Genomic DNA, 24309 nt, shown 5'->3' with positions numbered 1-24309 from the left:
AGGTTTTGACACAAGTATCCAGCTTTTAACATTGGAACTCATTCTAACTGAGGAAAGAGGGCTTTCATCAGATGAGTTTTGTGAATTTGTGTGACTTTTTCCTGAAAATGGTTATGTTTAAGAATGTTCGAGCCTTGTACCTTGCAGACAGATTTTTAAAAAACAAAGCATCTAATGTAGGTTTGTGTGAGTACTGTGAATGGGTTGTCTTTCTCCTAACGATATCTGAAATACACTGTGCACAGGAGTCGTTAATATTGCAAAACTCTGTGTAGGTTATTTAAGGTAATTCAAACTGGGTGTTCAAAGTCAATTTAGACGTACTTTGGTTTACATATAGATGTCAAGACATTACCTGTCTATGCAGATGGAAAGCTTTTTTGATGAGTCTGGTCTCTTGTAATACTTAGCTCCAACTCAGCTAACAACATTTACAGAAGTAATAAAATACCAACATACATGTTGATATAAGTAGTATATATATATGTATATATATTTAATATATGTATAATATTTAAACTGACATACACAGTTAATTGCTGATGAAGGTATGACTTCATTGGCATTACATTAATTTGTGCTGGGATGCAGTCTAGCAAAAGGCTTAGATCACATATATGATGATAAATAAATTCCAGTGCTGCAGGTAACTGACAGGCATTTGGAGGAATATATTAATTAGTGAAGGTAAATTTTTTGATAGTGTAATGACATACTGGTGTAATATGAAATCTTAAAAACAAATTTATGAAATTGTCAGATGAAGAAGATAGAATTTTAATACATGCTGTAGATAGGAATTTGATATATGTGTTTATGAAATAATCAGAAAAAAAGTAAATGTTCTCTGTGAATTTTCCTTGGTTTACTTGCCCTTCTGCACTCGAATTCCTCAGATATTTCATTCAAAAAATAACATTTTGCTTTTTCAAATCTATGAAACGTACGACTTGATTAAAATGAAGAATAAATATGCTTTTATTTTACAATTAGACCTTAAATGTACAGAGCGCACTATTTCTTTTGTAGCAGATCTTTTCTTTCCTATTTTCTCATTTAGCTGCAAATCATTTCTTTTTCCCAGTGTTCTAGCTTTAACTTGAGCAGTTCAAGTGGCTTCTGTCTTTTTGTTCTCTCACTTGGCAATTTGTTGCACTACTGCTTGACATAATTAAAAGAAATACAGCCTTTCCTCTAGGGCAGTTGCTGTAAATTTAAACCAAGTGTTTTGCTCTACGTTGCTTAATGCATGGTATAATTAATCATGGATATCCATTTTCCACCTGTATGAATAGCAGCGGTTTAGTCTTTAGCTACCACCAAAATGTGTTAACTAGTGAATTGGAATTTATGAGCTTTTATTATGTGTATGTTTAGGAGCAATACACAGTCAAGTGGAACCTTTAACTGACTCGTGGGCTCGACTGAAGCACAGCAGAGATTGGTTGTACACTTCCTCCTACTCATTTGTTGAGTCCGATTTTGATCTCTCAAGATCTCTTGGAGTTCATACTTTGATTGAAAATGTCGTCAGCTTTGTAAGTGGAGATGTAGGAAACTCTCCGGGATTTAAGGAGCCAGAGGAAAGTATGTCCACCAGTCCACAGGCGTCAATAATTGCAATGGAGCAGCAGCAGTTGAGGGCTGAGGTAAGTTCCAATTTAAAATCTTTCTATATTCATCATATATTTGAATTGTATGGATTTTTAAGAACATTTTCCAAATTCTGACTTAGAGGTTTTTTCCTGTTTTTCTTTTAAAATATCTTAACTGGAACTGGGAACTTAATATTAAGCTCTGAAACAGGAAGTAAAGAATCCACTTAAACCTTTCTTTACATGTTGTTCTTTAAATCTCAGACTTGAATTTCAGAAGAGCAGGGAGATTATCCTATATGTGCTGCATGCAGCACCGATACAGTTAGATCTTACAGTGTAGCTTTGAAATTAAACTGACTGTGTAAATGCATGTAACCTGCTTCCCTTATCTGAAGCTTTCCATGTAGCTTATTTGTGCTGACTAGATTGGGCTAATTGCTTGATTACACAGAAATTAAAAGGGATGCTGACAAGGAGAATTTTTATTGAAAATGTAAAAATGTACTTTCTTGTGATTTGTCAGAAATATGGATACTGTCAGAATGGGTCCATTAGAAAGCAGTTGCATCATTTGTGCTTGCTCATGGCTGAAGGTGATCTGATTTCTAGGGATGCTTACTGTTTAATTTCATCTTTTGGTTGTGTTTACTTCTAGCTTCGTCTGGAAGCTCTTCATCAAATCTTAGTGCTTCTGTCAGGGATGGAGGAAAAAGGCAGTGTGGCACTGATGGGAAGTCATCAGGGGCCAGGATTTCAGTCATCTTCATTGCTTACTTCTGTTAGACTGCAGTTTCTTGCTGGATGCTTTGGGTTGGGCACTGTAGGACATGCAGGTGCCAAAGGAGAGAGTGTAAGACTGCATCACTACCAGGTATGTATTTTAATTGTGGGGTTTTCTTGTTTCAGTAACTAGGTGATAAAAGTGTTATCAGTTCTTACAGCATTTTTTGTTTGGACCAGGATGGTATCAGAGCAGCTAAGAGAAGTATTCAGATTGAAATTCAGGTGGCTGTGCACAAAATTTACCAGCAATTGTCTGCTACCTTGGAAAGAGCTCTGCAAGCTAATAAGCATCACATAGGTAAGTGAAAGCAAGATTTGTAAAATGTGTCCTCTGATAGGTAGTACAACATATTCTAAGTGTAACAAAGCATACTTCAATATTGATGTCCAGAATTCACAGATGGGCTGACAACTTCTCTGAAGAGAGAGAATCTTTTTAACCTTTTTCTGTCCTAACTTTCTTCAAGTGTCAGCCCTGTTTTAAGGCTTTTAAGTGCTGTAAGCCTTCCATTTCCTGTAAGCCGCATACTAATGTTCCCATTTCTTTGTCATTTCAAGTAATTTGTTTAGGTTTTCCAGACATGAGTTTTCAGAAGTGATTAAGAATCTCCAAATTTTTATTCTTCATTCAGCTGTGATTTTTTTAAACCCAAACTCAAACAACAGGACATACTGTTTGAAATCCCCTCTTTTGTCCTTTACCAACATACTCCTGTGTGCTTCTGTCCTTAAGGGATAGCTGGAATTCTGCAACTCTTCATGCCTTTGTGCTTGTACTTATTGAGAGCTTCAGTACAGAAAAGAGTCATATAATTTGGTTTGTTGGTGGAGCCCAGTGAGCATACATACTTGAATTATTTCATTGGCATCACTTACAGTTAAATGCAACTGAAAGAGATTTCTCAAGAGTCAATTTGAAGTACAAGCAGCAAATTGGGCGTTTCATGTGCTTATCCTTACCTTAGAGAGGTGTCTGGTCTCTTTTGAGATTTTGTGTCAGAAACTTTACATCACAAACTAGATCTGTTCTTTGGACGCCCTTGACATAGAGAATGAATAAAAGAGGCTGTGATGGTACACAATAAAGTCTACCTCAAAGCATGTGTTAACATCAGGTCTTTACTCTGTAATTTCATTTGCTACATTTTCTTAAAACTAATCTACTATTATTTGTCTTAGTATTCTTTCTATAAACAGATTACTAATTAAAAACTATATTTTAATCTTAGAAGCACAGCAGCGTCTTCTGTTGGTAACAGTCTTTGCTCTAAGCGTGCACTATCAGCCTGTTGATGTCTCCTTGGCTATTTCTACTGGTTTGCTAAATGTGCTATCACAGCTGTGTGGCACAGACACCATGTTAGGACAACCACTACAGTTGCTGCCCAAAACTGGTATTTCTCAGCTCAGCACAGCTTTGAAAGTAGCCAGTACAAGATTACTTCAGATCCTTGCTATCACCACAGGGTAAGTATTGACTGTTAAGGTAATACGATGAGGCTTTACTTGTTGCAATGTAATACTGCATGTTGCATGTGATATTCATTTGTGCAAAAGCAATACCAGTAATAATATGGCAGGAGTTCTTCAGAGCTGTGCATAATGCTTCTACCAGTTGTCTGGGGAATACTGGTCTCTGCTAGACAAGGGAACAACATCCAAAAATCTGTCAGCACTTAAATGTTTGCAGTTTAACTCTGAAAAGGAAAAAAAAACAAAACAGTGGAGCAAGTATTGTCTGCTTAGAGTAGAAGTATTATTTAGTATAGGAGATGTGCACCTTCGGTGTTCATATAATGCAGTACGTTTTCCTGCTAATTCTGTTGGGTAAGAAAAAAAAAAGCCTTCATATTTAGGAAGTTTCAGTGGGATTACATTTAATGAACTAAGTTGCTTTATTCCCCTGAAAATACTGAAAAAATATGTAAAGAATGGACAATTTTAAAGTGCCTTAAAAGTAATGTAAGAGTCATGTAAGAGTAACCTGTCAGACTTGTGGAGGATGGAGCAAAGTAACCTGCTGCAATGGAGTGGATTAGAATTAGTGCAGTGTTAGCCCCTGTGTTCACTTTCACTGAGCTTATAGTTGTCTTTGTTATAGTTCTTTTCATCAGCTCTTAAATATTCTTTATTTCTACTTTATTGTGTGTTTATAGAACCTATGCAGACAAATTGAGCCCAAAGGTGGTCCAGTCATTGCTGGATCTATTATGCAGTCAGCTAAAGAACTTGTTATCACAAGCTGGTGTGATGCTTATGGCTTCATTTGGAGAAGAGGAAGTTGAGGAGCATGAAGGAGAATCAAAAAAGGCAGATTCAAATGGGGAGAATGAGAAGAGAGACTTCAGAGGTAATTATCTTGTATAATTCAATGTTATTTGCAGATACTGTTTAATAATGGGTGTAAATGAAAACTTTTAATTTAACTTTATAGCTGCCCTCCGAAAGCAACACGCAGCAGAACTGCACTTGGGAGACTTCCTTGTTTTCTTGCGTAGAGTTGTCTCTTCAAAAGCAATTCAGTCAAAAATGGCATCTCCAAAGTGGACTGAAGTACTTCTTAACATTGCTTCTCAGAAGTGTTGCTCAGGTAAGAGTTTTTCTAAATGTGATTAATGGTTATACTTGCATTCCTGTAATGCAGTTCCTGAAAACAGGTCCTACTTGATCATATATTGCACACTGATTTTAGCTCTTCAGCCTCAGTAGATGTACTCAAGTCATGCTTAGGAAAATTGTGTGTTGAATCATATCATAGGATCATAGAATGGCCTGGATTGAAAAGGACCATAATGATCATCTAGTTTCAACCCTCCTGCTATGTGCAGGGTAGCCTTAGGAGGCATGCAAGTCATATCTGTCATAGGTGCGTGTCTGATGCAGAAGTCATTTGTAGATTATTAACATACTCTTCCATCTTCAGGAGTTCCCTTGGTTGGAAATTTGAGGACTAGACTTCTTGCACTTCATGTACTAGAAGCTGTATTACCTGCTTGTGAATCTGGCGTTGAAGATGATCAAATGGCTCAGGTCTTTATATTTTGCTATAAGCTTTTTAACTTGTTTCTTCAGAAAGCCTCATGAGAGTTGTAAATGCTTCATAGATTTGCTCAGAATCCAAATCAGATGAGGCTCATTGTAGATATTTACTTATCCAGGAGTTGTAAATATTTTTGACATTTATACTTACGAAGCAAAATAAAATGCTATTTGTTGACCTCATCTTGGATTTAGGATGATCTGAATTACTTTCTGATGTGCCAGGTTGTTGAACGATTATTCTCGCTTCTGTCTGACTGCATGTGGGAGACTCCTATAGCTCAAGCTAAACATGCAATTCAAATAAAGGAGAAAGAACAAGAAATGAAGTTGCAGGTAATTATGGTTTAATTCCTCTTCTGTTTGAATGCAACTAAGTTACGTTTATTACAGACATTTTGTCCTGTTTCTGATAGAAGCAAGGAGAGTCTGAAGATGAAGATGAAAATCTTCCCATACAGGAAGTGTCCTTTGACCCTGAGAAAGCACAGTGTTGCATAGTGGAGAATGGGCAGATTCTGACTCATGGAAGTGGGGGTAAAGGATATGGATTAGCATCAACTGGAGTCACTTCAGGGTGTTACCAGTGGAAGGTAGGTTGAATGAAAGCGCATTTCTTTTCTTACCTTGTTACAGAAATATACTGTAATTTACAAATAGTAGCTAACTATGATCTTTAGGTTATGACGGTATCGTTGCATAAATTACATTTTCAATCCAAAGAGAAGAATTTGTGGCTGGTCTTGAGTACTACTGTTCAGAGTAGATTTTCAGCTGATGTTTCAGTACTCAGGTTGGGGGCTGTGATAACATATTGTCTTTAAGCATAAGGCTTCTACGTCATTTTTACTTGAATCTACATAAATCACTTGCTGCGAACGTGAAGAGTAAAGCTTGTTTCTTTCAGTAATGTGTTTAATGCTTACATGACAGCTTCAGTGATTCCTGAGTCAGAAAAAAAAATCTTGAATTTTTTTCAGACAGTTCTTTTCATTAGTAGGAGGTCAGATTTAAATGACTTGTTAATGACTACTCCTATACACCAAGACATCCTTTTAGAAATAGAATATTATTTTAGATTATTAAATGTTTTTTTTAATTAAATGCTTGTGAGTAATATGGTTATCAGTACTCGTGAATATGTATAAGGCAAATTTGCACTGCCTTGTTCTGTTAGAATTGTGTATTCTGACTTCTATTTGCCTTTTAGTTCTACATTGTGAAGGAGAATCGAGGCAATGAAGGCACATGTGTTGGTGTTTCTCGCTGGCCAGTACACGATTTTAACCACCGCACTACCTCAGATATGTGGCTGTATAGAGCCTACAGTGGTAACCTTTATCACAATGGAGAGCAGACTTTGACTCTGTCCAGCTTTACCCAAGGAGATTTCATCACATGTGTATTAGATATGGAAGCAAGAACTATTTCCTTTGGTAAAAATGGAGAGGTATTTGTTTCTTTTTGGTTGTATTTGGTTTGATTTCTGACAATTGCTTTTTTTAATACTAATTTGGCATAAATATTATATTTGGAGCTATTTTATATAAAGCTAAGCATAATGTTTAAGACAAGCATATAACTTTGTCATGTTTTCACTGGTTAAGTTGTTCTAAGTGTCTGGTTTTGTTTCTGTTTGTTTTACGTAGGAGCCAAAACTAGCTTTTGAAGATGTGGATGCAGCAGAATTATATCCTTGTGTTATGTTCTATAGCAGTAATCCAGGAGAAAAGGTAACAGAAACGTTCATCTGCATTGGTTCCAAGTCTGTGCTTTCTGTAGTCTGTGTCAGTGGATGCAGAAGGGATTATTTAGGGAGTGAAGATTGTTGGCAGTTGGCAAGTACTGAGGGTGTCAGTGTTGATGCATTTTGCTTGAAGACAAGAACAGCACTACATTATTTGCACACTATCTAGACTTTCCCTACATGTGCAATCTACCATAAAAATAAAATGTATTTCACTACTTGGGATTGATTTACCCACCATTAAATCTACGCGTAAAATCTCAATTCACAGAAACACAGATAATACAGTGTTAGGAATTCCAGATATTCTGAGATGTGAGAGGGAAAGCAATAACTGTTGGAATTTCAGTAGCTTTGAGTTCATAGGAATGTGTTGCTAAAATGTAATTCCTGTGTACCTCAGCAAAAACAAAAAAAGAAAAAAATAAAGTTATTCATTTTCTTATATTCATAAAGAGTTTCTTGTTTTAAAATAAGCTTCTGTGTAGATTAAGAAGATAACTTAAACTGCTCTCTTTTAACACGTAGGTGAAAATCTGTGATATGCAGATGCGTGGTACACCAAGAGATTTGCTACCTGGTGACCCCATCTGTAGTCCTGTTGCTGCAGTGCTGGCAGAAGCCACCATCCAACTCATTCGTATCCTTCATCGCACAGACCGTTGGACACACTGCATCAATAAAAAAATGATGGAAAGACTGAATAAGATCAAAACATGTCTTAAAGAAGCAGGTCAAAAGCTGAAGAAAAGTCGCTCAATTCAAAGTCGAGAAGAGAATGAAGTGAGAGAGGAGAAAGAAAATAAGGAGGAGGAGAAGGGCAAGCATAATAGACACGGTCTGGCAGACCTTTCAGAATTGCAGCTGAAAATGCTGTGTGTGGAAGTGTGGCCTGTTTTAGCAGTAATTGGTGGAGTTGATGCTGGACTTAGAGTTGGAGGTCGATGTGTACACAAGCAAACTGGACGTCATGCCACTTTACTTGGAGTAGTGAAGGAAGGTAGTACATCTGCTAAGGTCCAATGGGATGAAGCAGAGATTACTATCAGGTACAGTATGCTCATTTCCTACACTTTTCAAAATCTAGTGGTATTTTGTGTTCAGGAATCTTCAGAAGTAACGTGCATCTTACATTAGAGTCACGTTGAAAAGTTGTTTTCAGCTTAAAATTTAAAATAATGCAGCCAAAATTGCATTTTCAGAACAAACAAATATGGGTTAAATTTTGACTTTTTCCTCTATCTACTGGGTGCATAGGAAATTGTAATGGAAAATAGAAAATATAAGGAAAATACAGACTAGTGAATTTTTGTCCTGCTCGTGGTGAAAAGTAGTCAATTATGGCTCCTAAATATAACAAAGGTTTCATTGAATACGGGTGAACAGATAAGTGGTCATCTTTATTGGTCTGTTGTGTTCCTGCCCTATGTTTAGAAAGTCACTGTTCTCTCTAGGGAGTCTGTCTTGACATAAACAGAGTCGGAATGGTCACAAGCTATCAGTTGTCTTCTCCTTCCAATAATTGGAACAGGAATGTGTAATCAGTGTGCAGTCGATCAAAAACTTCTACTTAGTGCTTATGAAAAAATCAGTTTTTTATATCTAAGCTTTTATTCCTGTTCGCAAGTTCAGCTTAGATGTGACAATAAACTTTGACTTAGGGTAAGTTATCTTATAGGAGGTCTGTTGTATTATTTCAAAAAAAAGAATTGTCAGCACTAATTGATAGCTTCTGTGATGCTTCTGCATTTTAATGGCTGTTGTTGAAAACCTGTGCATGCTTTTGCTCTGATATCATATCTCCCCATTTTCTGATCATAACCTCATTTCCCCCTGTTTACATTTAATTTTTAGAATTGGTTCATTTATTTCATTAAGTATTTTACATCTTACTTTGCCTACATTATTTCCTGTACTTTCCTCCTGTCTCTCCCTCACTTGCTTTTTCCTATGTCATTCTGATCTTTATTAAAGCTTCCCAACTTTTTGGTCGCCTAGTGATACTCCATTGTATAATCTGGAGCCCTGTGAACCACTGCCTTTTGATGTTGCAAGATTTCGTGGGCTGACAGCTACTGTGTTGCTGGACCTTACCTACCTGACTGGTATCCATGAAGATATGGGAAAACAAAGCACCAAGAGACACGAGAAAAAACACAGACATGAATCTGAAGATAAAGGAGAAATGGACCAGAAAATGGAGGGTGATGCTGGAGCAGATACACGATCAGCGCTAAGTGCCGAAGATAACAAAGGACACAGCACTGCAAGCTCTAAGTCAGAAAATGAAATTGCTTCCTTTTCCCTAGAACCATCAACATTAGGGATGGAATCCCAACACCAGCCTGCTGAAGGAAGAAAAAAGAATCATGAACATTCTCCAAGAAATCATGATATAGTTCAGTCAGAAATCAGAGCCGTACAGCTGTCTTATCTTTATCTTGGTGCTATGAAGTCACTTAGTGTTCTTCTTAGTTGTAGTAAATATGCTGAACTACTGTTAATACCGAAAGTCCTGGCAGAAAATGGTCACAACTCTGATTGTGCTAGTTCTCCGGTTGTTCATGAAGATGTGGAAATGCGTGCTGCCCTGCAGTTCCTGATGCGACACATGGTGAAGCGAGCAGTCATGCGCTCACCTATTAAAAGAGCGTTAGGACTGGCAGATTTGGAGCGAGCTCAAGCCATGATCTACAAATTAGTGGTTCATGGATTGCTGGAGGATCAGTTTGGTGGCAAACTGAAACAAGGTACATTTTCAAAATTATTCTAGTATAGTGCTAAACTGTTGTGTGTTTGTATTTAGGTGGTTAGAAACTATAACAATACAAATGACACAATCTTATAGTTTTATAGCAGCTATAATTTGGAGGGATCTTAAAGAGAGATTTCGCAGGGACTTCTTAAATGCTTTCTAGATATAGCACTGGTTGGTGTGGTTTTTTTTGCATTTCTCCAGGTCTTTGTTTTATTAAAAGTAAATGCAGATCAGTAAATCAGAAATGTAGGTCTTCCAAATTTTTCTTAATGCTTGTGAAAAATGAGCAGTTCTGTTTATGTTTGTTGGAAGAGTTCATTTATCACACAAAGATTGCAAAGTTCACTGCTGTAAAAAAAAAAAAAAAAAAAAAAAAAGACTGTATACAGTCATGTTAACCGATGATGTTGAGAGTTCATTCACTTCGTATCTCTATGTGAGAATTCGTGGATCAGTTTTGGGTTTTGTTTGTTTATTTTCCTGAGATACTTGGCACTGAAACAGCAGAACTTGAAGAGAGAACACATCTTATTCCTGTTTGTCTTCTAAAGAAAATGTATATTACAGGCTTAGTCTTTGGGGGGAATGATTTAAATCAATTAAAACAGAAAATATCTGAAGTATTTTTTAGTACTTATCTGAAGTATTTTTTTTTAATTATCTAAGATATTAAAGGTAATCCCTGTACTGTTTACTTCTTTTACTGCCTTATTTATTTCTTAGAAATAAACTCAGAACCTTTCAAAAATCTGTTACTTAAGCTGGTAAGTTAAAAACAGCTTTATGATTGATCAGCCCTTTTGCCTAACATAACAATCCCAAATGTAACAACAGTAATTGTCATAAGGTCTAACCTCTGACCAAGTAAATGGTTTCTCTGAAGATCTAGAAAGTTTTACTTATTCTCTACCTTGTTATCAGCATGATAACAAGAGGCCAACTTGCTTACTTAAATCCATGAGTTATTGGCAGAGGTTTTGTGTTAGAGTTTCTGCACACCTCTTTATTAGGGGAGATTTATTTTTTTTTCAAAGTTTAGCCGCAACAACTGCTTTACTGTATTAAGTTTCTCTCCTGTACTGTCTGTTTTCCATTGCAGAAGTAGACCAGCAAGTGGAAGAAGGTGATCAGTCTCAGCAAGCCCAAACACCAGTTACAACCAGCCCTTCTGCTTCCAGCACAACCTCTTTCATGAGCAGCTCTCTGGAGGATACTACCACTGCTACTACTCCAGTAACTGATACTGAAACTGTTCCTGCTTCTGAATCTCCCGGTGTTATGCCTCTCAGTCTTCTTAGGTAAAATATTTTCTTACTTACATATCATGTATGTCTTTAGCTCTCTGGGGTTTTGAAAACATTAATGCTGTTAAGAGCTGCCTACACAAAATATGAAGTTCAGTTTGTTACTTTACTTTGAGGACAAGCATTTATAAAACTAGAGAGCTGCTAAGATTTTTATAGTGCTTAAAATATAGGAATGAGTAATTCCTACAGAGTTCCTCTCCTACTCCCCTAAGTATATGTAGTACTACTCCTTACCCTTGCAAAATTCAGTTGCTGTGAGGTGCATTTGGCAAGTTGTGATCTAATTTGATGAATTTCTTGTGTCAGATCTTTTTCAGGATTGCTCTTTTTCATATAAGTGTATGTATTTATTTTTTTTTTAGGCAAATGTTCTCCAGTTATCCAACTACAACTGTACTGCCAGCACGACGTGCTCAGACTCCTCCAATATCTTCTTTACCAACATCTCCTTCAGATGAAGTTGGGAGAAGACAAAGTTTGACTTCTCCTGATTCCCAGTCTGCAAGGCCTACAAATCGTACAGGTATGCTGTCAATATAGACAGAATCGTGGTTCTGTTTTCTGGTTTTAAGACATTTTTGATACTGTCTGGAACTGTAAAGGAAATGGCTTCTTTTCATACTGTACTACTGCTTGCACTTTGCTACTTAAAACAGGAATCTGTTCCATTCCAGTATGCATACAGAATGGGGTAACAAGGGAATTGAGCAAATTGTTGAGTGAGAATCTCAGACCTCTAAAGATCTGTCTTGTGATCCAAAGCGTATGTATGTGTTTTACAACGGCTACTCCAAAAGTAGTGCCTTCTATTTTATTATGTTTGTCTGTGATGTCTGAGGTGGAAGTTGGTGGAATGGCAATAGAGATTAAACCTTTCCACCAGTATTCCACTTCACTTTGTTGTGATGCAGTCTGACATAGTGGAGTCTGACTTGGAAGTGGGTATGAAGCAAAGGCGTGGAATTGAATTTTTCCACAAAGAAAAAATTGTCCTCCATTGACAGTTCATCAACACTTGCTAAAGCTTTATGGAGACCAAACAGGGGATGTGAGCGCAGTGAGGCAGTGGGTGGTGCATTTCAGCAGTGGTGACAGTGGCAGGGAAGAAAACCATGTTCCAGATGGCCATGCAGATTTTATTGTGCTCTTTGTGTCTGTCGTAAGTTTCCATGGAAATAAATAACTATTACTTTTGGAGTAACCTACATATATTTAAATGAATACAATAGAATGAGTTAAAGTATATCCTTCAGATTTCTTACTTAGTGCTGAAAAAGTCTATTCTCTTGTTCCTTCTCTTACATCCATGCTTTAGTTTGTCTCTTCCTGCTGTTTCACCTGTAGCATAGCAACATGTCTGTTCAGTTCTCATCTCTCATTTTTTCATGAGGTGACTTGCTTCTGGATCATCATACAGTGTTTACAGCAGTGTTTGTCAGTATGGTTAGTGTCTTTGTTGATCAGAGGAAATTGTGTTTTCAGTGAAACTTTTTGAATGGTAACTAATATTTTTAGAGACTCTTGCGTCACTTTGGACAGAAGTGGCTCAAGAAGTGACTCATAATCTTTTTTGGTGATCTCAAAACATTTTGGAATCTTGATATCTCAGGAAAAGGTAACTTTCATCTAGTCTACCTACATATAAATCAGATAGATAATTTGAGAGAATGTGAAACAGAACCAAACTGCTTAGAAACACTTCAAAAGAAATCGTTCCTTAAATATTATGAGTGTCCTATTTGATTGAAGAGAGGCCAAAATAATGTAAATGTAACTAAATAGAATAAACGCTGTATGATTTCATTGCATCATACCTTATGTTGAAAAGTAATAGCGAGGAAAGTTGGTAAGGCCATTACTCCCTTTTCTGAAGCTAATGAATCTTTGCCAAATCAGAATGAGATTTGCTAAAGTCAAAATAACTAAAGATTTTTTTTTTGTCTTTTAAGCTTTGTCTGATCCAAGCAGCCGACTTTCAACATCTCCCCCTCCTCCTGCCATTGCTGTTCCATTGCTAGAAATGGGATTCTCCCTCAGGCAGATAGCAAAAGCCATGGAAGCCACAGGTAATCAATAATGGTATCAATTTAAACTGAAAAAGTAGATAAGTATTACATACATACAATTAATATATATGCTATATATATTATATACACAGTATAATGCAATTTTAAGGAGTGATTCGAATGCTTTCAGGTGCCAGAGGAGAAGCAGATGCTCAGAACATCACAGTGCTTGCAATGTGGATGATAGAGCACCCTGGAAATGAAGATGATGAAGAACCCCAGCCAGATGTGACTGCAGATACACGACATGGGGCAATAGTCTCAGGAAGTGGTGGAAAATCTGGTGATCATTGTTATTTGCAGTCGCCAGGTGATATCCCTTCAGCTGATTCTGCTGAATTGGAGGAAGGCTTTAGTGAAAGGTAAAACATAGTTTTCCTCTTAATACCTTGAAATCTCTTGCTGAAATTGGAAGTCTGGTTTGTTCATTGTTACTAATGGGTAACACCGTGATGCAATGAAATTAGGTCCACACACTGTGATTACTTTCCTGCGCTTCATTTGCACAGCTAGAGAGGAATGTAATTGAGCATCCTTCCTTCAAAAAAAGAGAAAGAGCAAACAAAGAAAATGAAGACATTTACATTTTTACCAGTGAGATAAATGGTAATAAAGCAGATATTCATTAGAGAGTGTTTTTTTTTTGTTGTTGTTGTTTTTTTTTGTTTGTTCATTTGTTTGGTGGTTTGTTTCTTTTCTTCAGTATATTCATGAACACTTACCTTCCTACATTTTTTCTTTAAAATAAATTCTTGTTTTGTCCGGAGAATTGAACTGAGATTTACATTCTCAGCCATATTTGCAACTTTAGATCTAAACATATTAATCTAGTAAGAAAGGTTTTACTTTATATGTTAATCCTAAAAGTAGTTACATTAAGTGACACTTGCTGCAGATTGTACCAGGTTTTTTCTAACAAGGGAGGAGAGAACTGCAGTGTGTATTTTGAGAATGCTTCTGTTCAGGTTCCTTTATCTTAATGAGCTATTATTCATTTATAGGTTTTCTTCATTGTCCTGGCTAAAGTGCAACTTCACAGAGAACTCAAAAATTAAAATTGGGAAAAATATACAAATTAACATTACACACTTGTTGAGGGAATTACTGATGCAGGGGCAGAAGTGTTGGGTTTATTTATTTAACAAGGAAATAAAGGAATGTAGGTTGAGCTGTACTTAAAGTGAATTTCATGGCTAAAAGGACAGTAGGTATGTGCTGTAGAGAAAAAGAAAATTCTTGAATTCCAAAATCTCACTTGTTTTTTTATTTTATTCTGTGAATGAATTGAGTCCTCCCCAGAATATAACCCCAACATATTTTCCCTAGCTACTGTAGGCAGCTGTTTAAAACTGTTTTTGATTTACCTATTGATTACAAATTCTTGTAGCCTTGATAATATGGATCACGTGGATAATGCAGCTTCTGCAAGTGGACCTCCTTCTAGAAGTCGGTCGTCTGTAACAAGAAGACACAAATTTGATTTGGCTGCCCGCACACTGCTAGCACGTGCTGGTAAGTGTTCTAAAAGACTTCCAGGTCTTTGTTTGTCCAGTGAATGAAAAGGATGGGTATTGGTACCTAGCATGAAAGGTACACAAGTCTCCTTTGCATATGTATATCGGTATATCTTTGGATTGTGTTTTACATGGTAAATGAGAAAATCGTGCTTATCTGAATTTAAAGACAAGGAAAAATGTGGCTGAAAGTGGATTTATGTTTATTATGTGTAAAATAAAAGTACTGTTTTCTTTTTCACTTGAGCCGGATTATACCGCTCTGTACAGGCCCACAGAAATCAGAGTCGAAGAGAAGGGATATCTTTGCAGCAAGATCCAGGGGCTCTTTATGACTTCAACTTGGATGAGGAGTTGGAAATCGACCTTGATGATGAAGCAATGGAAGCAATGTTTGGTCAAGACCTGTCTAGTGATAATGATATTCTGGGAATGTGGATCCCAGAGGTATTGGATTGGCCTACCTGGGTGTGTGTGACTGCAGCAGGGGCTGCTTTAACTTACTGCTTTTTGCATGTTTGCAGTTCTTAATTTAAATTAACATGCATAAGTTTGTATCTCTATCTAAAATATCTTACTAAAAACCAACAGTGTTAAAATCTAGAGTTCTGTAGCTTCGCTTTAACTTAAGAATAGTGCTTTCTCATGTTTCTTAATCTATGCTTCACGTACATAGTTTTCCTGCCCTCTTCCCTGAAAGATGACATCAGAACTAATGTATTTGTTTTGATGATAGTACTTAAAAACAAGTTAGGCCTGATTGTTTGGCAGTGAAATACTGTTTTATTTAAAATAATAACAATAGTAATAATAATAGTAATTATATAATAATAATAATAATCTCATCTGTAGAAACATCATCTGCACTGAAATCAGTTTTGCTCTCTTAATTTAGTCATGTCATGTGTATGTCAGCATCTGAAAAGGGTTTATAGATGGTCCTCATTCAATTGTTATATAGTCCACTCAAAGTACTTTTGAGATGGAAGAGAAGTATATTAACTGTAGTTTGTTAGTCTTTGGATTATCCATCTCAAGTTGATGACCAACATACAAGACTAAACATTCATCTCTTAATTATGACATTACTTGATTCTGATGTGGAAGCCAGATGCATGTGTAATCTTCAGAGAGTTTGCTTCACTGGAGCATCTTGATGGAAGTACTTAGGACATAAGAGTAATTCTAGAAGAATGAACTCTAAATTCAGATAGAATCATGGAATGTATTGACACAGCTTATTCTTTTGCACAGTAAATGTAAAGGGTGATTGTCAGGAAACAGTGAATTCTTTCTTTAACAATCTAGTCCATTCATGTTCTGAGAAACACAGTGTTAAATGTAAACGGGCAAAGTTTGTGTGAAAATGCTACTGTAAAGATTTTTTTTAGTCAAATCTGGAATGAGATAGGGAAATTTAAAATTTATGTCCTGATGTTTTTTCTCTTCTCAGATGATCTGGTTGTCTATTTCTGCTCTGTCCATGAGCAAGTTTAGCATATACATTCTACTTGTTGTGGTAGAAATGGGCAGAAACATCCACTTAATAATATTGGCATATTTTTTTATGTCTAGTATGAAGATGATGTTTTTCTCTGTAAGTAACGTGAGAATCTTATTACACAGCATGTTTGTGAATCTGAAGACAGAGAAGAAGTAGTGGTTTGTGAACTGTGTGAATCAAGTGTTGTCAGCTTCAATCAACACATGAAAAGAAACCATCCAGGCTGTGGGCGTAGTGCCAACCGTCAGGGCTACCGTAGCAATGGTTCCTATGTGGATGGATGGTTTGGTGGTGAATGTGGAAGTGGAAATCCGTACTATTTATTGTGTGGCGTCTGCAGAGAGAAATACTTAGCCCTGAAGAGTAAATCCAAAGCATCAACTTCAGAAAGGTACAGAAATAAAAGACAGCAGAACACTGTATGTGGAGGAAAGAAAGAACTTGAAAGTGTCAACTAGCATATGAATTTCAAGAAATTGAATGAGGAAATACAAATTTATAGTAGAACTATTGTCTTTATTTTAACTGAGGCTTGAAATCTTTGTTTGTCTTCATTAATTTTTTTAATGGAAAAGGGAATTATTTCTTGGCAACTTGCTTCCTGTTGCTGATCTTGAAAAACTTTTTTTTTCTGAATATACCAGTATTTTTATGGACCTTTTCCACATTCATACTGCAAAATAAGTTATGAATTTCTGTTACTGTTTCCAGAAGTCATATATAGATATTGAAAAAACAGTAAAGTAACTTTACAGTAATCCAAGTTTAAAATCGGTGTGCATATATACCAGTGACTGAAGCCATTTAATTGTTTTTTTCATTCTGTTTCTCTTATAGGTACAAAGGCCAGGCTCCTGACTTAATAGGTAAACAAGACAGTGTCTATGAAGGTAGGTTTTCAAATTTTTGAAAATTCTGAATACTTCTGAAGTGATTTTCTTTCTCCATAAATGCAAATAAATGTGTAATGAAGCTCTACTTAAAGATACCTTCAGACTAGATTTAGTGCTTTCACTGTTTTTAGGTTCAGATGGAAATAAATCAGTGACATTTTTCCCTCATATTTCATCTGCTGTCTTGTAATTAAGTGAATAAGCTGTTGTAGGTTGAACTACATACGAACTCTAACATTCAAATATGTTTCTTCAGCTGCCTTTTTAGGAGAGGTTAGTTAGCATAAGTTACCCTCTGGGAATTTTGGCCTTAGGCTGACTCTTCTACTTTATATTAGCTGAGAATGTCTCAAAGATGTCTTTCATCTTGTATCTAATGAATGTAAGAAAATCTTTCTCAGATGATACTCTGAATCTGGGCCTTTCTGTACCTTGTACAATCACAGTCATGAGTTGCCACATGTGTAGATTTAAGTGTGAGTGTTCCCAAGCAAGATGGAGAGAGAAGTTAATGTCTGTGTAAATGTCTGGGAAGTCAATGGAGTAATGGAGTACGTAATTTAATTACAGTTATGGGATGGGGGTGCAAACTGGGATATGGGAAGAAAAAACAAAGGCCTGGATGGTACAATAATGAGCTAAGAACTTGCATACGCTATTTGATAAATATGAACATGAGAAGACTCCAGTATCTATCTTTACTGTTTGCTCATTTAGAATATATATCTGCTGTCATGATTTAATGCATTACTGTATGTCCACAGTTCTTAATGTATTCCAGGTCTTAGAGTTGTCTTTTTGTTAGGTACAGTGACCTCTTGTTTCTGTGTTTTAAAAAACAGCTAGATTGGTGCCTCAGAGACTCTTCCATGAAATAAAGGCCAGATTTAATGAGGAGGGGCAAAAGGAGAGTTTTGTTTTTCTAATTCACTTAATGTTGCCATTGGCACAAACTGAAAATGAGAGTCAAGGCTACTAAGTTGCAGATTGCAATTCATATTTTATTCCCTATGTTGATATTTCTTTTAAATTAGATTATGTTATTTACTATTTTCAGATTTTGTAGCTACATTTTATTGTGTTTCTCCAATTCTAGAAGACTGGGATATGTTAGATGTAGATGAAGATGAAAAGCTGACAGGAGAAGAGGAGTTTGAATTACTGGCTGGGCCTCTTGGGTTAAATGATCGACGTATTGTACCTGAACCTGTGCAGTTTCCTGACAGTGACCCTCTGGGTGCATCAGTTGCAATGGTGACAGCCACCAACAGCATGGAAGAAACATTGATGCAAATAGGTAAATTGGATACAAATTTAATTCACAGAACAAATACATCCCCACTGGGGTGATTTAATACGAGTGATGCAGAAATATTTTGACAGTCTTTCCTGCTTTCCTGTTTCATAAGGAAACAGATGCAAATTCTTAATTTTCCTTTTATTACAAAAGTCAGTGAGGTATGCGTAGCATTTTTGTTGACAGACTTGAAGCTTTGGTTTACCAATAAAACTGTGACCAAAGTTTTACAGTGAATGGTAGTAGTGTGTTTTATCACAACTCAAAGATTCATGGGTTTAATTGGAGATTTACTGATCATCATGCTGAGATGCAGGATCTGTATTTAACTTTGTAGACCCCTTTAAGTGGATAAGGGAAGCAGAGAAATGAGCATTGACGTCAGTATTTTTGAATTGTTACCAATCAAGCTTTGAAAATAAGAAATATTTAAATCATGTAGAATTTTAGATGTGTATTTTCCATTCAGTCATTATCACCTTCTGTATTTCTGATGTGCTGAAAACTGAAGCTTTTTTAGAAAAGCCTATGCCAGATTTGGTTCTGTGCTTATTACTGTATGATGGTTTTTGCTCTTTAAACATTAACACACATTGTTATTTCCAAGGTTGTCATGGCTCTATAGAAAAAAGCTCTTCTGGCAGGATAACTTTAGGAGAGCAAGCAGCTGCCCTAGGAAATCCACATGACCGTGTAATGGCCTTAAGAAGAGTGACAGCTGCTGCACAAGTCCTCCTTGCAAGAACTATGGTTATGAGAGCACTCTCACTTTTGTCCGTCAGGTTTGTGACATTCATAGCAACACTATATTTCATTTGAATCCAGTTATGTAGTAATGTTTGGCATACATACACTTTTACAATTCATTTGGGAAAATGATGCTCATTTTATATACTTTAATTCATATTATTAAGAGATAAACTTTTATTGATTTTGTTCCTTTGAACCCTTTCTTCAAACTTCATGAAAGAGACTTCTGCATCTTACATTGAGAGCAGACTCCTGTAACATCGGCCACTTAAAACATAATAAGTCTGTATTTGCCAATTGGCTTTTGTTCGAGACAGGTATTAGAAATAAACTGCAAACATTGCAGGAAAGGCGACATAGTGCAGGATGTGATGGTATATGAGGATGTGAAGAAGTCACAGAAATCTGACATATAATTCTAAACATGAATTATCCATGTAACTTTGTTTATGAGCTAAACTTAAGATTTTTTTTGTGTTAGGACAAGACTATTATACATATATATTTTTTATCTTCACCCGTAACTTAAAAGGAGCGGAGGGAGGCTACAGCTTTGTTTCCATCTCTTCCTTTTCCCCCTGAATGGTAATACTGTCCAGCTAACCAAGCAGGCAGTGTTCGCTAGTGGTTTGGGATTAGTTTTGTCCAAATACAATTTTACTTATAAATACCAAAAAAACCAAGAGCATTTCTGTTTATTTTTTGACAGTGGGTCCAGTTGTAGCCTGGCAGCTGGTCTTGAGTCCTTGGGATTAACAGATATCAGAACTTTGGTTCGTTTAATGTGCCTCGCTGCAGCAGGGAGAGCCGGACTCTCCACAAGTCCATGCACTGTGTCAAGTTCAACAGAGCGATCTAGAGGAATTCACAGCAAAACAAGCAAGCCTATATCGTGTCTTGCCTACCTGAGCACAGCAGTGGGTTGTTTGGCATCAAACACTCCCAGTGCTGCCAAACTTCTGGTGCAGTTATGTACGCAGGTATGGTATGTGTATTGAACTACTTCTACGTGAGATTGAGCAGTCTCTTTTGTCCTTATTTATAAGTTGTGCTTTTTTCTTCTCAACTGTGAGACTGCACTCTCTGACTCTTTAACTGGGTCAGTTGTGGAATATAGATTGTTTGTGTTTAGAGATGATCTACAGCTGTGGAAATGCAGTGGTGTTTCATGCATATGAGTACACTTACATGCAATCAAAGTAATTACTTACTTTGTTCTTTGGAGTTTGAAATATAATCACGGATTAATACAAGTTTTTGGATGTAATGATGAACTTGATTACACATTACGACTTCCTACACCCAGGTGCAAAAAATCCATAAAAAGTTCTCCTGGAAGCTCCTTAGTTTTTGCTGGTATTTGTGCTTACTTGGAACTGTGTGTTTGGTGATTGATTGATCCCTGGATCTGAATGTCTGGTTCCACTAAGACCAGGCATTTGATCCCCAGGTCAGAGGAATTAAATTCCATGTTGTATGTGGTATTTGCCTGTTAAACCAACATTGTTTGGGAGCTGAGAATTTCTACCAAAAATTTGTTAAACTTTAAACTCTGTTTTTCTTTTTTGTTTTTGTTTTCCAAATAGAACTGTTTTTCAATATCAGAGGGGTTTGTTTGTTGTAGTTATTTATTGTATTTTACTGCTTATTTTCAGAATTTGATTTCTGCAGCAACCGGTGTCAACTTGACAACAGTTGATGATCCAATCCAGCGGAAATTTTTGCCAAGTTTCTTAAGAGGAATCGCTGAAGAGAACAAACTTGTAACTTCTCCCAACTTTGTGGTTACTCAGGCACTTGTAGCGCTGCTGGCAGACAAAGGGGCCAAACTGAGGCCAAATTATGATAAAGCAGAATTTGAAAAGAAAGGTATGATAAGGCTTTTGTTCATTCTAATCAATTATTAAATCTTCAATGTCTCATTTCTGTTTAAGGAAAGATGCTAGAATAATCTACTCATAAATTTGCTCACAAAAGTAGTTTATGTTGTGTTATAGTTTAGGAGACAAATTACTTAGAATAAGTAAATCCTTTGTCAGATTAAAAGAAATCTAAACATTTGTGTATATCGAAAGCCCCAGTGGTATACAGCCTCAGTTGTTCCACATACTGACGTTAAAGGGAATAAGAGTTGATTCCTGACATCAGAGTACTTTTCTGTCTCTGGTGCATGAAATCTTGTTAACTCTGCTGTTGAGAAGTCAGGGAATCAAAAAGCAAGTTTTGAGTTTCCACATCAGGCTTTTTCCTTGTTCGGGGGAGGGAAGGGTATCCTTAGAGCAGCTTAACTCAGAGGATCCATTTTGCTGTTTAGAAAGCACTTGCTCTTTGAATAACAGGTTTTCATGGGGTGAGAATAAGAATATTCATAATTTTCTTGTTATGGTGTTTATGGTATTTTTGTGAAATTTTAAAGAGGTTTCAGAATAGTTAATGTAATTGCAGCAGTCTTGTAAAATGCTTGTTAATCTTTTTCTTCTTTTTTCTGGAAATTATGGCTAATGCTGTGTTCATTTGTGTACTTCTGTTTGGTACTCATCTAGGCATCATCTCATTGTTTTGTTTAAGCAGGTTTAATTGCCCATTTGTATGCCCATCCTTCCTATGATCCTTCTGCTGTAGGCCCTCTGGAGCTGGCTAATGCACTAGCAGCCTGCTGCCTTTCTTCAAGGTTATCTTCACAACATAGACAGTGGGCTGCTCAGCAGTTGGTGCGAACTCTTGCAGCTCATGATCGAGATAATCAAACTATTCCTCAGACCCTCGCTGATATGGGGGGAGACTTACGAAAATGTTCCTTCATAAAACTGGAAGCTCACCAGAAACAGGTAAGCATTTCTCCCAAAATTACGTGGATTTTAATGCTCTTTTGTAGAATACAGAAGAAAAAAAGTTAAGAATGGTCGTTTTACAAATATACTGACTGAGATATTTTCCACAAAATGTGATGTTTTGGTGATAAAGTGCATTATTGCTTGATGGTATCTCCAATATAGAATAGTGCACACTTTCTTTGAAGCCTCTATTACAAGAGGTGTGAAAGTGTCCTCACAGTGAACTGAATCAGTACAGTCATCAGTCTTTTCTTGGACTAGATAATAGAATCTTGGAATCATAGAATTGCCCAGGCTGGAAAAGACCTTAGAGATCATCAAGTCCAACCACAACCTATCCATGCAACCCTAACTCTAACAACCCTCCAATAAATCATGTCCCTGAGAACCATGTCCAAATGGTTTTTAAACACATTCAGGAATGGTGACTCAACCACCTCCCTGGGGAGCCTATTTTACTACTTTACAACCTTTTCTGTAAAGAAATTCCTGATATTCAACCTAAACCTCCCCTGGCGCGACTCGAGTTCTTCCTAATTTAGATCTTAATTTGCAGTAGTTTTTCTGTTACAATAGTTAACATCTTTTTCTGGTACTTTGTGCAATAGTGGCCCTGTGGAGTGTGGGTCTGAACAAAGTGCAGCATCCTGACCAAAAATACTTGCACTGTGCAATATTTTAAGTGTGGAAGAGTGTATTGTATGTTTCAGTAATGTAGGTAATGCTCTGTTCTGGTGGTTTAAGTTTGCGTTGTTATTAGTGAAGAAAGTTACCAAAGCTATAGGTTTAAACTCTGTTTTTGCCATGATCTCTTTAACGTTTGTAGGTCATGACATGTGTTTGGTGCAATAAAAAGGGACTTTTGGCGACTAGTGGAAATGATGGCACCATAAGAGTGTGGAACGTTACCAAGAAGCAGTACTCATTGCAACAGACATGTGTGCTCAACAAATTGTAAGTCAGCTCTTCAGAAGTGTCAGATATTTAATTTAAGTTGCAATTGTGCAAGGTAATGAGAAAAGCCAACCCTGCCGTATCTTCTGCACAGACATTCTTTCATCTTACTTTTTTCCTGGGATTGTTTCTGTGCCAATTGCAGTGTGAGATAGAACTGAAAACAGAACTCAAATATGATGCTGATGAGAGTCAGTATAAGGAGATCATGTTAAAACTGTTAAAATGTCCTTAACCATTCAATGTGAAGTGAAAGTATTAAAATGATTACTCTAAAGAACTATGGTACATGAGAGGAATAAAAAGAAAATAGTCATTCAGAGGTTTCCAGTGAACAGTTTAAATACATAACACGATAACTGTGAATGTAGTGGTTTCAGTCAAGTATGGGGGAAAAGGAGTTTGAATTACTGTGACTTCTGGGCTTCAAGACCTTAGAGTTCCTGCTGCTCCTTCATGAGATTGTCTGGAGAGGCCTTTTCTGTCATTTGGATGTGTCCAAAAAAGAAGGAAGAAAAAGATTAAAATCTGATTCCTTAGTACAGCTTATGTGAGTTAACTCGGGGGAGTAAAGAAATAATAGTAAACCAGAAGGTTGTTTGATGATGATTTCTTAGCAGTTTTTAAATTTTGTTTTTGCTGCTCATTTTATAATTTGGAGTTGTTTTAAATAGATTTTAGGGCTGTGAGCAGAGAAGAAAACATTTATTGTGTAGATCTGAAACAATGGTAGAAAGACTTTGGATTTTAATGTGAATATTTCATGCATTCTGTTTTTCCATCTGCCTAAAGGAAGTCCCATTTTAATTATGTTGTTCTGTGCTGTTACAGAGAGGGTGATTCTGAAGAAGGTCTGGGGTCTCCCAGTGACCTTAGTTTGTCTCTCATCTGTTGGAGCATCAGTGGCAAGTATCTGGCTGGAGCTACAGAAAAGATGGTGAACATATGGCAAGTCAATGGTATGCTCTGACTACCTGGGGACATTTTCCAGTAAAATGTATTTCTAAATAAAACTTCCAAGTAACTGAATGTTTGTTAACCTACTTATTTATGTGTGCTCTCCAGTTTAGTATCTGCCATTTTCCATAATAAAATCTTGTCAGTCTGTTTAATTAGATAAAGTCTTTAACCACAGGTCGATGCGTGTCTTAAAATTTAATGGATAAACTGGATAAACTGAGAACCATGTACAAATTCTTGTTGTCACTGATGTTCAGGTTTGAGAATTGATCACTTCTGGTGATTTCTGTTTGCACATATGGTAC

General features: G+C 36.6%; 1 protein-coding gene across 27 annotated transcripts in view; it reads left to right on the top strand.

The window, feature by feature from the left end:
• Positions 1 to 24309, top strand: part of HERC1 (HECT and RLD domain containing E3 ubiquitin protein ligase family member 1) — a 98632-nt gene that overhangs the window by 56059 nt on the left and 18264 nt on the right. For 6 of the 27 annotated variants that reach the window (XM_085515739.1, XM_085515755.1, XM_085515744.1 and 3 more), the window contains 28 exons: positions 1378 to 1649; positions 2254 to 2469; positions 2559 to 2679; positions 3611 to 3848; positions 4538 to 4731; positions 4816 to 4971; positions 5305 to 5411; positions 5646 to 5756; positions 5837 to 6013; positions 6631 to 6870; positions 7070 to 7153; positions 7696 to 8216; positions 9142 to 9917; positions 11025 to 11223; positions 11595 to 11755; positions 13182 to 13298; positions 13429 to 13660; positions 14686 to 14810; positions 15060 to 15280; positions 16439 to 16707; positions 17154 to 17206; positions 18267 to 18506; positions 19114 to 19288; positions 19966 to 20236; positions 20912 to 21125; positions 21825 to 22084; positions 22917 to 23044; positions 23876 to 24003. In XM_085515739.1, coding sequence (XP_085371865.1) covers positions 1378 to 1649; positions 2254 to 2469; positions 2559 to 2679; positions 3611 to 3848; positions 4538 to 4731; positions 4816 to 4971; positions 5305 to 5411; positions 5646 to 5756; positions 5837 to 6013; positions 6631 to 6870; positions 7070 to 7153; positions 7696 to 8216; positions 9142 to 9917; positions 11025 to 11223; positions 11595 to 11755; positions 13182 to 13298; positions 13429 to 13660; positions 14686 to 14810; positions 15060 to 15280; positions 16439 to 16707; positions 17154 to 17206; positions 18267 to 18506; positions 19114 to 19288; positions 19966 to 20236; positions 20912 to 21125; positions 21825 to 22084; positions 22917 to 23044; positions 23876 to 24003 — 6006 coding nt within the window. Of the gene's footprint in view, positions 1 to 1377; positions 1650 to 2253; positions 2470 to 2558; positions 2680 to 3610; positions 3849 to 4537; positions 4732 to 4815; positions 4972 to 5304; positions 5412 to 5645; positions 5757 to 5836; positions 6014 to 6630; positions 6871 to 7069; positions 7154 to 7695; positions 8217 to 9141; positions 9918 to 11024; positions 11224 to 11594; positions 11756 to 13181; positions 13299 to 13390; positions 13661 to 14685; positions 14811 to 15059; positions 15281 to 16438; positions 16708 to 17153; positions 17207 to 18266; positions 18507 to 19113; positions 19289 to 19965; positions 20237 to 20911; positions 21126 to 21824; positions 22085 to 22916; positions 23045 to 23875; positions 24004 to 24309 lie in introns of those variants that run through there. The other 21 variants (XM_085515752.1, XM_085515741.1, XM_015872285.3 and 18 more) reach the window with 15 other exon arrangements.

This window comes from Coturnix japonica, chromosome 14 (genome assembly GCF_054131305.1).
Source record: "Coturnix japonica strain WE chromosome 14, WE-NBRP24, whole genome shotgun sequence".
Classification (NCBI taxonomy): domain Eukaryota; kingdom Metazoa; phylum Chordata; class Aves; order Galliformes; family Phasianidae; genus Coturnix; species Coturnix japonica.
This window is presented reverse-complemented; position numbering and strand designations above follow the sequence as displayed.